This window comes from Nomascus leucogenys, chromosome 8, assembly GCF_006542625.1.
Source record: "Nomascus leucogenys isolate Asia chromosome 8, Asia_NLE_v1, whole genome shotgun sequence".
Taxonomy (NCBI): domain Eukaryota; kingdom Metazoa; phylum Chordata; class Mammalia; order Primates; family Hylobatidae; genus Nomascus; species Nomascus leucogenys.
In genome coordinates this window covers 24669657-24684766 of record NC_044388.1, presented here as the reverse complement: position 1 = coordinate 24684766, position 15110 = coordinate 24669657, and the positions used below count along the sequence as shown (strand labels likewise).

The window sequence follows — 15110 nt, the reverse complement described above, 5'->3', positions numbered from 1 at the left end:
ATCTTTATCAAGCATCAATGTATATCAAGCATCAATGTATATCAAGCATCGATGATAATGCCTGTCAGTGATTTATAAAACATCCTTTCAGCAAAATCTCTTAGTGAAGTTACAGTACATATTTAATAAAATACATCATTTTCTCAAGCTAGTAGCTAAAAAGACTATGGATATTAGAAGTCAGGGAGAAATATATTAGTATGTATATATTATATGATTGTCTTTCTAAAAAACTCAGAAAATATAAAACTTATCAAACATTATTAGATACATATTATTTGATATTTCTATAAAATAATTTAAAGTCACTAGATTTTCTTAAACAGTAATGACTGAAACAAAAATCAATGAAAAATAGATCCCATTCACAGAAGCACAACAATGCATAATACTTAAAAATATACTTAAGAAATACGTGCAGCCTGTGTAAAGAAAATTACACGATTTCACTTAATTATATAGAATAATATTTTAAATAAATGGAGATTAAATATCATGAACTGGACAAAAATTATCAATGTTCTCAAAGCATTCCTTTCCCTAATTTAATTTCTTTTTTTTTTTTTTTTTTTTTTTTTGAGACGGAGTCTCGCTCTGTTGCCCAGGCTGGAGTGCAGTGGCGCAATCTTGGCTCACTGCAAGCTCCGCCTCCCGGATTCACGCCATTCTCCTGCCTCAGCCTCTCCGAGTAGCTGGGACTACAGATGCCCGCCACCACGCCCGGCTAATTTTTTTGTATTTTTAGTAGAGACGGGGTTTCACCGTGGTCTCAATCTCCTGACCTCGTGATCCGCCCGCCTCAGCCTCCCAAAGTGCTGGGATTACAAGCGTGAGCCACCGCGCCCGGCCGCTAATTTAATCTCTAAAATTAACTCCAATTAAAATGCCAGTTAGAATTTTTGGGGCAGGGATGTTTTTCCTAATATTTATCTAAATAAGTAAATGAGCTAAAATGTCCTCTATTCTTCCTGCTATACTCTAAATTTTAAAGTACAATAATCAAAACTATGTAATATTTTTATAAAATTATACTGTCAACAGAAGAAAAAATGAAGCCTAGTAAGAGCCATAAGTATGCATAATTAAGCATGATTAAAATGCTATATTGAATTACTGGAAATAAATGGATTATTTGATAAATGATACTAGGAAACTGAGTAGGTGTTTAGAAAATTAATTAATTAATTAGGTTAGATCCAAACCTCAATTCAGTAGATCACATTGCTCCCATTACCAAAAATAAATCTCTTTTCATTTTATTCTTTGAATGTTCACATTACCTTTTAGGCCACCCTAAGATCAGTAGTTCTTATGTGAGACATGTCTTCAACACCGAACTCATTTAAACATAGAAGCCCATGACACTCCCAGAGCCAGAAGCATATTACTTGTCCATGATCTTAACAACCACACAACTCAGGAAAATCCAGTAGAATAGAAAAACAGTGATTGAAGTCATAGGATCCTTTCAGAGAAGCAGTGTAGCCAATGAATGGTCAGCAAACTATCACCTTAAAACAAAGACTCCTTGGAGAAAATACTCAAAAAAGACCCACTCTTCTAAAATCTAGGTCCAAGGCACAGCCTAAGATGTTTAAGAGCCAAGAGTATTCCTTGAAAGCTAAGAAACCAAAATGAGACTAGGAAGATGAGACTAGAAAGCAGCAGCTCTTTGGAGGGATTCTGCATCCAACAAGAGCTGTAAGCAGTGCCAATCTAAATTTATCTCCAGCTAGAAGATGGAAGCATGCTTGAGCCATTTGCTGAGACAGGAAATACAGAAAAAGCAACAGGACACAGAGTGATGAGCAGTCGAAATGATTAGTTCTCTCTTGTAACCCGGTGAAATTAAAGTTCTATAAAACTGAAATCATGGCTTATCCTTTCCTTTATTGATGCTATCACATAGTAAGAAATTCAAAATACATTTACAATTGACTGATGCACTGCAACCTCACACAAATTTCAGGACATCTGATGAGGAATAGGGCCTCTAAAATCTACATATTAAAATGTTATATGGGGCATAATGTAAAACATACTACACAGGTTTCAATAAAATATATACTAGGTGCTTTAACAAAGTCCAGATAATGAAAATTACATAGTGATTAGCATCATCACTACAGAATGACAATTAACCTCAGTCACTAAGGATTAGCTGCTTAACACTTTTTTATCCTTAGGAATACGATGACACTGTGGTTATGATTTTTATTTTCATCATCAAAGCTAATTTGTCTTTGTTTTGGTTAAAAATATATCAGTGTGAGTGGTTCAAAACCTGTGCTTTTCTATAAGCACACTGAAATTTCACACTTTACATTTCAAATCAGTGACTTACACTTGGTATTTAATTCTTTTACCTGTAGTCAGTACCCATAGACTTACTAATCTAGTAATTTTTTTCACAATAAAATTATAAATATTTAGAGTTTGCAATATGTTCTTCCAAGATGGGGGTACTAGTTAAAGATTGTTCTTTAGTAATATCGTAAACAGAAGGATTATATATATATATATATATATATATATATATATATATATTTTACATATGTATTTCGTAGGGGGGGAACGGAAGAAAGTGAGTAGTTGTTTGTATGAGATTGTCAGTAGATGTGAGGAATATGTAGAGTATAGATTGCAAGTTAATTATTGTATAGAAGGTCAAAGATTTTCAAAAAAGAGCAAGGACAATGTAGGGGCAAGGTATACTTGGATACTGTTTTATAAATCAGAAAACCAAACCCCAAGTGGATTAATTTGTGATACTTATAAATGCTTAATACAACTTATATTAATAATTGTCAGGTATTATAAGATCTTTTGAGAGAAAACCAAAACAGTTTCTCAAGTGTAATCTGAATACTAAGGGACTTCAGTATTTGGGTAGCCAAAATATCTAAAAGAATAGACTATTCAATAGAAATAGAATCCTGACTTTTGGTTTCCTATAACTTTATTGTCTATATTTTAGGCAAATCAGTTTTAACCAAATGACTAATGAGAATGTGGCCTATAATAGTACAGTATAAATGATGAGATACTATAAGGAAGTACGGAACAAGCATAACTTCCAAACACTGAAGGAAGACTGATTTCAGAATGTCTTCCTCTTTCAAGCTAAAGAGTGACCCAATAATAAGGTGCAGAATCCCTATTTGTTGTTCACCCACTTATTCCTGCATCCATTCACTCAAATACATGTATTGTGCATGTACTCTCTACATACATGCTAGGATCAGTATCGTGGAGAACATGAAGACAGGAATTTGTGGTATAGCATATACACATTCCTGTCTTTCTTTCTTATACATGCATAAATATACATATGCACATGTATGTATATCTGTGTGTATACTGTTAACTATGACCCAAAAATAACACATCATAATTCTATAGCACTTTTCAATTTGCAAACTGCTTTCATATATACTCTTATTTACACTCACCAGTGATTTTCTAACTAGGCATTTTTATATCCATTTTGTAGTGAGAATAATCTTGCTCTCTATTTTTGTAGATTTACTGTGGGATGATACATGTGATATCCTATATTTTTAAAAGATTAAAACCATGATTATTCTTCCTATTATGATATTGGTTTTAGTCACTTTTCCTAAGGTGTGTTTTTAAAACTTCAAATTCATAGGATAGGATGTTAATAGAGTATTAACAATATGTACAAAAAAGAAAAAGATTATGATAGAAAATAAATTTATGCAACGTTTCTTTTAAATAAAGTTTAATCAATTTCTTCAGAATTTCTCTGAGCTTATATGCTGCTAATATACCTTCTCAGTCTTTACAAACAGGGATGCAGTGTGCTACATTTCTCAAACTTACATGATAACAGAATCTTTGTTGCTTGGAGTGTTTGGTAGGAAGTGTGAACACATTTGGAAACTGTGGTGCAAAGATTCTGAGTATATTGTAGGTTCATTCCTTTCTAGGTATAAGTATTTTCTCCTCTTAAGCAACCATGGCAACTTGAAATCATATTAACTCCCTGTCTGCTACCTGAAACCCAGAAATTCCCTTTCAAAGGACTGAGAATATTGTGCAATTAAATGCAAATTTTTGTTTTTCTTACTATCTAAATGCCCCAATAATCTTTAAATACGAGACCAGACTGCAGAGATAATGCAACTTCATAACTGGACATTGCTATATATACTTTACTTCCTCAATTTTTATAATAAGCAAAGTTTATTGCTATACTTAAAATATAAAAAAAATGAGTCTTTAAAATATACCATTTGCTCCTTATGACAAAAGAGTAAAATCTTACTTCTAAAACGTGGAAATATTTTCTGTTTTCTAGAAGTCCTTATGAAAATAGAACACGGCATTGACAAAACTTTTAAAACGGATGGTATTTGATTTGAGTTTTCTGGAACTAAGAGTAATACAAATTGTTTGTTATGACATTTTAAGTACTGTGTTGTACTACTTCAGTATTGAGGTTAATTGCTTTTAGATGGACCTCCTTTGTCCATCAGAAATAAACTATGTCCAAATAAATTTGCAGATGTGTTGGGGATTGAAAAAGTATAGGACAGTGGAAAAGGATAGAAAGCACTGAATTGTTACTGGTTAGTGTTGTTTACAACTGGGAGTATTAACTTCCTCAAAAGTCTCAAGACATTTTAAAAACCTTGCCACCCACGGTGAGGTGTGCAGGACCAGTGACACCAGCATCACTTTAGAGTTTGTTTAAAAAAGGAGGGTCTTGACTCCACCTCAGACTTCCTGAATTAGAATTTATATTAAAGGAGATCCTTGGTTCATTCCAGTGCACATTAAGGCTTAAGGTACTGGTTTTTGTTTTAAAAAAAAATAAATCCAGGAGTCCTTCACTAGTGTCCACTTTAATGGCTGGAAAACTTCATTTTAGATTTTTTCCTCTTTTCTTTATCTCATGCATTCTTAAGAATGTGAATCTACAAGTAAGGCTTAGCTTTAAAAGTTTTTATAATTCTTTATGTAAACCCTGAAAAAGTAGGGTTAGCAAATTCAACCTTCTTTAGGAAAACTGATGCAGTTATTGAAGTAATCAGCTCACAACATCATAAGCCTGGTCATTTTTTTTTTCTTACATAAGGCTTGTAAATGCTAAGTAGTTAATAACTAGAGAGCCGTTCAAATCAATCAGCTTTTATGAGGTTTTATCCAACGAGGATCAGGAGATTTAGGATTAAAATTGTCAATGAAAATTTGAAAATGATGTCTGACTTAATCCTTTTATTCCCATTCTAGATTCTTGGCCTTCCCACCCTACCCCGCATGATACAGATACACTTTTAGGCATCTGCAATGGATACGCTTGCTCCAGCCAAAGGGTAAGAGATAAAAGAGGTTCCTCTCTATTACAAAATACTCTTTGACCTTTGAAGTACATTATTTATTTTAAAGTTCAGATTGTCATTGTCTTAGAGGTAATTTTGAGAAAGAACATAAGGTAACATTTTGGCTATAAAATGGGAGCTACTGACTAAGACACAGTCTATTATAGCTGAGGAAACACAGATTGGTAAGTAGGATTCCACTGTTAGACTCACATAAGGAACACAGATTTGTTACAGTGAGCAAGATGCATCAAAAATACCACTTCTCCATATTTCAGCTAATTCTGTCTAACATTATGATGCTTTTTTTTTTTTTTTTTTTTTTTTTTTTTTGCTGGCTAACATCCTATCTGGTAGGGGTATGGGTGGGTTCTTCATTGTATATAGTAATGGAGAGACACAGGGCTCCACTTTCCATCATGGAAGGGTAAGATGGAAAGAGTCTTCTTGTCCCGGCTGTCTGTGTCTGAGCATGTGATTTAAGCTTAGCCAATTGAATTGTTCCCTCAGGCACTGTGAATCAGAGGTGCAGGGGAAGTTAAGACTACTGCACAGGATCTACAGACAGAAACATGTTCAGGCCATCCTTGTGAAATGTCACAACTGAACTTCTTGGATTGGCAATCTGGGGCTACCTTAGCTCATGTTCTTTTCCTAGTCTTGTTTTGTATCCTTCTAATTCTGAGTCTACACGTCCTGCTAATGAATTCCTTTTTTGTTTTTACTTGCAATCAAGAATCATGACTGATACAAAAATATCACCTCCTCACCAGACTTTAAGAGTATTGCTATTTCAGTTCTACATTGCTCATTGATATAAGTTTGAACAGGTGGCTGGAATTTCAGAGGGCTTCAATTAACAGTAAGAGCAGGTGGTGGTGATAATGCTGGCAGTTACCAACTACAAGCACACACTATGTACCAGATACTATCTGAAGTGAGTACTCATGAGAGTCAGTATTGCCACACTCATAGACGACAAATCTGAGATTGTTTAATGAAAAACCACACACTGAGGTCATTTTGGTCAAAATCCCATGCCTGATTCAAGATCACATTCCTGAAGCAGGATTCAGACCTGAACCTTTTGAGCTGCAAATCAGAACTCTCCTTAGGATGCTAATGGAGTTCTTCAGAGATTAATTCAGTATCATTGATAGAACTTTAGAAGTGATAGTAGCTAAAATAACATATACATATATTAATTGAGATATAAGAAAACATGCAAGGTCTACTTGTACATTTTTAGATATTTATTGACGTCCTCTTGTAAACAAATAAAGCATCCTCCACTCCTTGCAAAGAGATCCTTCTGAAACATTTCTTTGCAACCTCCCAAAAATTAAACTGTAAAAAGCACTCTCTGATTCAGTTGTGACATGTCTCTTTAATACAGTGTTTAATCTTACCCTTGAAGCACTATATCTAAATTCCATTAAAATTTGATATATCCTAACAAGCTTATAAGGTTGATATAGGACTTGCCTCCTAAATGAACCTGAAATAAAAATCTCCTACGTATGTGCAATTGTGAGCCTATGTAAACATTTTTCAGAGGCTGACTTTCCAATTGAAAGGTGGTACAGATAAATTACTTTGAAGATATGCAAAAGCAAATAATTTTTGTCCCGCACCAAACTAAACCACGAAGGCAATACTTTTAAAGCCATTTCTTAATAACTTCCGTACATAAAATGATAAGTATTCACTAGTCATAGTTCATGGCACTTTCTTTCATTAGAAGTAATTGTCATAATACAATGATAATGAGAATTATACCAGCTGTTACTTACTGAGCAGTTACTATGTACCAATCTAAATGCTTGATATATGTTGCCTGATTTAATACTGGTAACCCCACTGAGGTTGGCACTATTATTATTGTCAGTTTACAGTCATTGAAAATGAAGCACAGTTAAACATCTCTCACTGTTTGGTGGTGCTCTGTGGTCAAAGGATCACTGTTCAAAAGAGAACTTTATCCCTCACTGTATCTTATGATGAAGTCCACACTTTTTTTTTTTTATTGTACTTTAAGTTTTAGGGTACATGTGCACAATGTGCAGGTTTGTTACATATGTATCCATGTGCCATGTTGTTTTGCTGCACCCATTAACTCGTCATTTAGCATTAGGTATATCTCCTAATGCTATCCCTCCCCCCTCCCCCCACCCCACAACAGTCCCCAGAGTGTGATGTTCCCCTTCCTGTGTCCATGTGTTCTCATTGTTCAATTCCCACCTATGAGTGAGAACATGCGGTGTTTGGTTTTTTGTCCTTGCAATAGTTTACTGAGAATGATGATTTCCAGTTTCATCCATGTCCCCACAAAGGACATGAACTCATCATTTTTCATGGCTGCATAGTATTTCATGGTGTATATGTGCCACATTTTCTTAATCCAGTCTATCGTTGTTGGACATTTGGGTTGGTTCCAAGTCTTTGCTATTGTGAATAGTGCCCCAATAAACATATGTGTGCATGTGTATTTATAGCAGCATGATTTGTAGTCCTTTGGGTATATACCCAGTAATGGGATGGCTGGGTCAAATGGTATTTCTAGTTCTAGATCCCTGAGGAATCACCACACTGACTTCCACAATGGTTGAACTAGTTTATAGTCCTACCAACAGTGTAAAAGTGTTCCTATTTCTCCACATCCTCTCCAGCACCTGTTGTTCCCTGACTTTTTAATGATGGCCATTCTAACTGATGTGAGATGGTATCTCATTGTGGTTTTGATTTGCATTTCTCTGATGGCCAGTGATGATGAGCATTTTTGCATGTGTTTTTTGGCTGCACAAATGTTTCATATGGAACCAAAAAAGAGCCCGCATCACCAAGTCAATCCTAACCCAACAGAACAAAGGTGGAGGCGTCACGCTACCTGACTTCAAACTATACTACAAGGCTACAGTAACCAAAACAGCATGGTACTGGTACCAAAACAGAGATATAGATCAATGGAACAGAACAAAGCCCTCAGAAATAACGCCGCATATCTACAACTATCTGATCTTTGGCAAACCTGACAAAAACGAGAAATGGGGAAAGGATTCTCTATTTAATAAATGGTGCTGGGAAAACTGGCTAGCCATATGTAGAAAGCTGAAACTGGATCCCTTCCTTACACCTTATACAAAAAGTAATTCGAGATGGATTAAAGACTTACATGTTAGACCTAAAACCATAAAAACCCTAGAAGAAAATCTAGGCATTACCATTCAGGACATAGGCATGGGCAAGGACTTAATGTCTAAAACACCAAAAGCAATGGCAACAAAAGCTAAAATTGACAAATGGGATCTAATTAAACTAAAGAGCCTCTGCACAGCAAAAGAAACTACCATCAGAGTAAACAGGCAACCTACGAAATGGAAGAAAATTTTCGCAACCTACTCATCTGACAAAGGGCTAATATCCAGAATCTACAATGAACTCAAACAAATTTAAAAGAAAAAAACACAAGCCCATCAAAAAGTGGGTGAAGGACACGAACAGACACTTCTCAAAAGAAGTCCACACTCTTAAGCTTAGCACAGTCTTTAAAGATCTGGTATCTACCTACCTACCTCTTTGGCCTCATTCCCTTTCTACCACACCTCCATTCACCTTCAGTGAGAGTGAATTGCTTAATATATTAATAACCCTGCTGTCACAAATGCCTTTTCCTCAGCATCTATACAGACAAGACCTATTCACCCTTTAAAACTCAGGTCCTCTCTGAGAAGCCTTTGATGATATTCTAGTTAGATTTAGTGCCACCCCTCTATACCTACTCCTTTTATAAAATATATTGCACTGTAATATACCCATTAAATCTTTGTCTACTTTTCCCACTAGATTTTAAGCTCTATTATTTGTTTTGGTATCCCCAATGCCTAACACAGAACCAAGTATGTAATGGGGACTTAAATATTTCATTTTATGGAAATTAACAATAATTAGAAATAAATTTTTTTCCTTTGGGAAAATGAATCTATTTTTATACATCTAATGTTAAACACAAACATAAGGAACAACATGCTCTCTCATCAAATGTTATTTGTACGATAAATTTTTGGATTCATGATAATTGGACCCAAAAAGGTAAAATTTACCATTAGTGCACAGATTACAGGGTAAAAACTAAAGTAGCCCACACTCTCCGCTACTTCATTATAAAGTTAGGTAGGGAAGGTCATGATTATTTAATCTGTGTTCAAATCTCAGCTGGGGAATGTTTTAAATGAACATTTAAATGATGCAAGTAATTTTAGGAGAAGGGAAAGTCTTTGTAGACAATATTTACAACTTAATTAGCATACTGTCTTGCTAGTCATATCCCAGTAGGTGTTTGGACAGGAAATCTAATTCTCTGAAGATAAATTTTGGGTCATTTTTATCATAAACGAGTAAGATTATCAATTATTTGACATGCCATGATCATAGGATGTACTTTCTAATATATCCTCTGATGGTTTATGTGGATACTGACCCATAATAAGAAAAAAATATATATACACACATATATATGTGTATATATATGTGCGTATATATACACACATATGTGTATATATATGTGTATATATATGTGTATGTATATATATATGTGTGTATATATATATATATACACATATGTGTGTGTGTGTATATATATATATGAAGCACATTTGGGGGTTTGTTTATCCGTGATAATCATTACTCATGAAACCAGAAATAGACTTTCAAATTATATGGTGAGCTTTTTCACATTGTAGATGAGGAAACTGAGGCCCAGACAGGTGAGAAAAAATATTGCAAATCTGACAGCTGATTAGCAGTGGAACCATGATGACAGGAGAGGTCTATTGCCCCCAGCCCAATGCTCTTCTTGCCACTACTTCATGACAATGCTGTCTCTGTGAGATTGGTTTCTGGCTTACAACCTCCTACTCATTACATTGAACTATAATACAAGGACCAAGAATACAAGTAAGGGGGTAAATATGGAGGCAATTCAGGTTGTTTTTTTAAATTGACAAATAAATATCTCTATATGTTGTGGGAAGAAAAACAACAGCTAGATTGTAAGTTTGCAGCAAGCCTGGCATGTTGGAAATGAAACAAAAGGCTTTGTTCATATAACTAAATTTGAGAGTGTGAATAAGCTAAATTTCCCCATCTGGAGACTCTCAGACTAGACGAGACTTACAAATTAATATGAGTGTATAGGTCTGGGGCCTGAGGAAAATTAGGTCAGGTCTAAAAAGGAATCGGGTACTGACCACAAGTCAGAATTTTAATATGAATTCAAAACAAAGAGCAGAGATCTAATGCTGCAATTTACTGAACACCATTAGGATGATGACATATGATGTGATGAGGAAGCCTTCAAGACAAAGTTATAGAGAAGAAAACAATATTGAAAGATGGAAAATGTTTTAACCCACATACAATTCAGACCCTGATCCTCCTTTTAACCAACACTTCTCTCTTTCTCCTTCTCTTATTGGATCTTATTTTTATCTAAGATATGTTTGCGTTCACTTGGTAGTTTTATTTCCCCATTTTCTTTGTTTCCTAGAATTGAGGACCCACAGCAAGACATTTAAAAAGTGCTTTGATAAAGAAGATAACAAAAACATTCTAAGATAAAAATTATAAAAACACATCAGTTGTTTTGTGTAGCTCAGAAATAAAATTGGGATGTGAAGAGGTATTTTTAAAAACTTGGACAGGAGCTTATTCCCTCCCACCTGCTTTCCTTAGGTCTCCAGCTCTTCCTCCAGTGCTGCCTTTGAAGACTTTGTATATGTCCTATGCTGAGAGTTTGCCATTTATGAGGGCCAACACAGGGATGTTCCAAATATGTCCAGCCATTAACTGCTGGTATGAGAAGTCTGGGCATTTTTCTTTCTTGGCAGTCTCCTATGCAAAGGTCTGAGCTTCTTCCAAAAGTTCAAGATTGATTTTTGGTAGAGAAGGTAAGTGAAGGATTTTCTAGCCAACTAAGAAGCAGATTCTTTTGATTAAATGTCAGATTAATAAAAAAATATTCTACATAAGGTACTGTGACAATTCTCTAAAGGGTATGACAGTGAGAAAAATGCAGATATTTTGGGATAGAGAGTTACACTTTTGAGAATTTTCATTTTCTATAAATTTACTGTGGTTGACATAAGTTTAAAAATGTGTTCGTGTGCATAGTGTTTCAGCTTCATTATGCAGATTATGTAACATTTTAAAAATCTCCCTTAAACTCCTATGTATTATGGGGACTCAACACTATAAATTATGTTTGTAAATATCCAGTCCGTTCTACCATCACAAATTCTCAAAGTGTGCTAAATGTGGAGAAGGTGTTATTATGTTTACTTTCGCTCCCATACTCTCTCTCTCTCTCTCTCTTTTTAAAGGGAAGGATGGTAGGATATCTTTTCTATTAATATGCCACCTCAAATATAAGTGATCATTTTCTTATTAGTTAAGATATCGTAGTGATAGGCCATAGGCCAGTTTCCCAGTGATTTACTATTACTAGCCCTGCATCAGAACACCTCAAGATAAGATTGAACATTATTTATCTAAACACTTCTACAGCCAAACTGGTCATTTTGATTATATATAAACTTTATAAAGTTTATAAAGTTTATATATACAATTTATCAGTTTAACCCATTAATTTTTGAAAAAATGTAAGGTTGTTCCAGAAAAGCTTATTGAAATCAATTACTTGTATATGGATTCAAAAATAGAAATTAATTAGACAAATTGATAGTAAGAATAAATATATTTATAGACTTATCTTTCACTTCCTCCAAGTTCTTGATACTCTTTTTTTTTTAATTTAAAAATGGAAAATGTGACAAATGTAAGCCCTTACCAACTTCCCACTTCAGAAGGCTGTTGTCTTCCCTCTCCATTTTTCCAATGACATACCAGATACACGCCATCCAGTGTGCAAGGAGTGCAAACATGGACATGAGCAGAGTCAGGACGATAGTACTGTGTTGGGAATAGCGGTCTAACTTCTGCAGCAGACGCAAAAGACGCAAGAGGCGCACTGTCTTTAGAAGATGCACAAGAGACACCTGTGGTAGGAGACAGAGCAGCACAACTTGGTGCATGTGTTAAATTCACACTGCAACATTAACTTGGAGCAATTCTAAAAATTCTGGAAATGAAGTATAATTATTTTATTATTTTTATGAATTGTCTTTGTTCTTGACATATTATATCAGAAAGTGATAGGATGAAAGAGGCTGGAATAAAGGATAGGATAGGAAGGACAATTTAATTTATTTGAGGAAATACCTTTCTTAATTAGGGGTTATCTTTTTTCATTTCCTGTCTGATTTTATACTATAGTTTACATTCTGATACACAACTGAAACACATTATGGTATCAGAATTGTACATATCTCGAATCCCCTACACATACTTTCTTTCAACCCTACATTCCCTTCCCTGTGTCACGAAATTGCTTTATAATAATAATTCAGACAAATTGAAGTAAAGGCATAGAAAGTGATAATAAAAATACCTTAGAGATTATTTTTTAAAATAGGCAGACCCATAAAACTTGAGTAAGTTCTGCCCACAAGTACCAGTAGCATCTTCTGCCTCATGTACTATACTTCCAACATTATCAATGGACAGAGGAAACATTTGCCTGAAGCTCTCTCTCTCTCTGTCTCTCTTTCTCTCTCTCAGCGCTCTCTCAGACATGCTTAGGGAATTAAAATGAAATGGACAAGAATTTCTGAAGAGCCTCCTAGTGCCTTTGCATCCACTATAGCAGTAGACTTGTAGCTGAGGGGTTATTTTATTGACTTCAGGGTCCAATTGAAAAATGTGCATCATTGGTGTGGACCAGAATAGTCAATATCACCATTAATAAGGGGTGCACTTAACACACCTTCTTTTCATATCTTCAAATAACATTCTAAAATAGAAACAACAAATGAAACATTAAATCGTATGGAAATGCAGTTTGACAAACTTCTTGATGTCACCTTTAATTTCTTTGGGGAAAGCGTAAGTAGAGAAGGAGTAACTTTATGGCTTTAACTAACTGCACTCTTTCCTTTACAAAACTGAATCAGACACAAGGTCAGCATCGGGAGTTTGCTTTTTGTATTTATCTAAAGTCAGTTGACTTCTAGTTCTTTCCTCTGCTAGCCATATTTATCTCTCAGAAAAACATACCTAGAACAGTACCTGACACATAGAAAATGCTCAATAAATATTTATTAAATGAGTGAATGAATAAATTATCAAGATGCAAACACTCCAAGCTCAGCATAGAAACTGATATCCAACAAAATTATATTCAGTTGTAATCTTGTGAATTATTCTATATCGAATACAGTAAACTCTTAAGGGCACTTGAAGAACTTAACAGCTAGCTGTGCTCTTTTATTTCCTTTTGTCATTCTCCTGTGTCAAGTTTTACTTTCTTCTCCTTTACAGCTAAGTTCTCATCTATCATTTCTCAAGTTGGTGGTTAGCTAGATGGTCAGATGCCAAGATTTGTAACTTCTATTTTGTTATTTAAAGATATTACTGGGGATGGAGTTTATTTTACAGGTAGATGAATTTGATGGTTAGGTGACAATTTTGTAAGTGAAATGAAAACTAGAACAGAAGTCCCAAATGGACGAGGGCATCTGCACACATAATTTTGATACAGTCTCCCCATTTTCTCTGACCAGAAAGGGGATGTTTGAGCAAAGAATGTAGAGCTGCTTGTACATGAGAACAATAGTCATCTGCAAATATTAGGAACATGAACCTAGGTGTCCAGATGACCCAGATAGTTCTGTGTTCATTCTTAAGTCAATAAAAACTGGCATTAAAGAAATTATGCTTGCTCCCATCAGAGTCAATAGCTTCTTGCTAAAGTTTTAATGTTTTCTCTTGAAGAATGACAGGAGAAAAAAGCATATTTGACTTAGATGTAAATATGTATCTGAAAAAGGGAGAGGATTCTTTTGACTCTTTGGATGCTGTTTCAAATCTGTCACTGATGAGAATTATAAGCCACTCATAGACAGGTGCATTCATTAAACCCCCCTATAAAACCCTCTTTTACCAAATGGATGTGGCCATGTCCTAGCTATCACCCAGAAGGGAGAAAGAGAGAGAGAGAGGAGGCTAACTAACATGTTGTGAAGTCTTCCTAGGTTTTAGACATTTAGCAAAGCATTGTATAAATATGTTGCATTTTCAACATAAATATGTTGCATATCTGGTCAAAAACTCTTGTATTATGCCCATTTTATGGATATTTTAATGTTAACTTCCCCAAGTAAGTTACCCAGATGGTAAATGATAGAACTTGGATTCATACTTCTGCCCTTTCTACTCTATCAACATTCCTATGTCTTATTCATAATTGTATCTCTTACAAGTGCCTTCTACAGTGATATACATACTAGTTTTCAAAAAGCATGTGATCCGTACTTAAAAGAACTGCCATGAGCAATTGTGAGCAGAGCCAAAGACAAAGCTTATGCAGTTCTGAATGTCACCTATGGAGATGCATTAACTGGACATATTTTAGCTTTGAGAGACAAACATCTTTGGTTGTTTCTTTTTCTAAGTCTTTGTTGTAAAAGAGCATAACTCGTAAGTTATTTCTCATAACTTATGTTTTCCTGAGAAGAAAACATAATACCTTGAACAAGCTTTTCTGTTCAAATATTATAGAATATTTGGTCCTGACTAACTTGTTTAAGAGGGATAATGAATTTAGGTGCCAACTTTTTAAATGCTTATATGCTCACTCCTGTGAAAAGC

At 34.8% G+C, this 15110-nt stretch overlaps 1 protein-coding gene across 1 annotated transcript in view; it reads right to left on the bottom strand.

Annotated features, from left to right (window-relative positions):
• KCNH8 (potassium voltage-gated channel subfamily H member 8) overlaps positions 1-15110 on the bottom strand; it is a 368934-nt gene that overhangs the window by 123452 nt on the left and 230372 nt on the right. The window contains exon 7 of the mRNA XM_003265242.3: positions 12193-12400. Coding sequence (XP_003265290.1) covers positions 12193-12400 — 208 coding nt within the window. The remainder of the gene's footprint in view (positions 1-12192; positions 12401-15110) is intronic.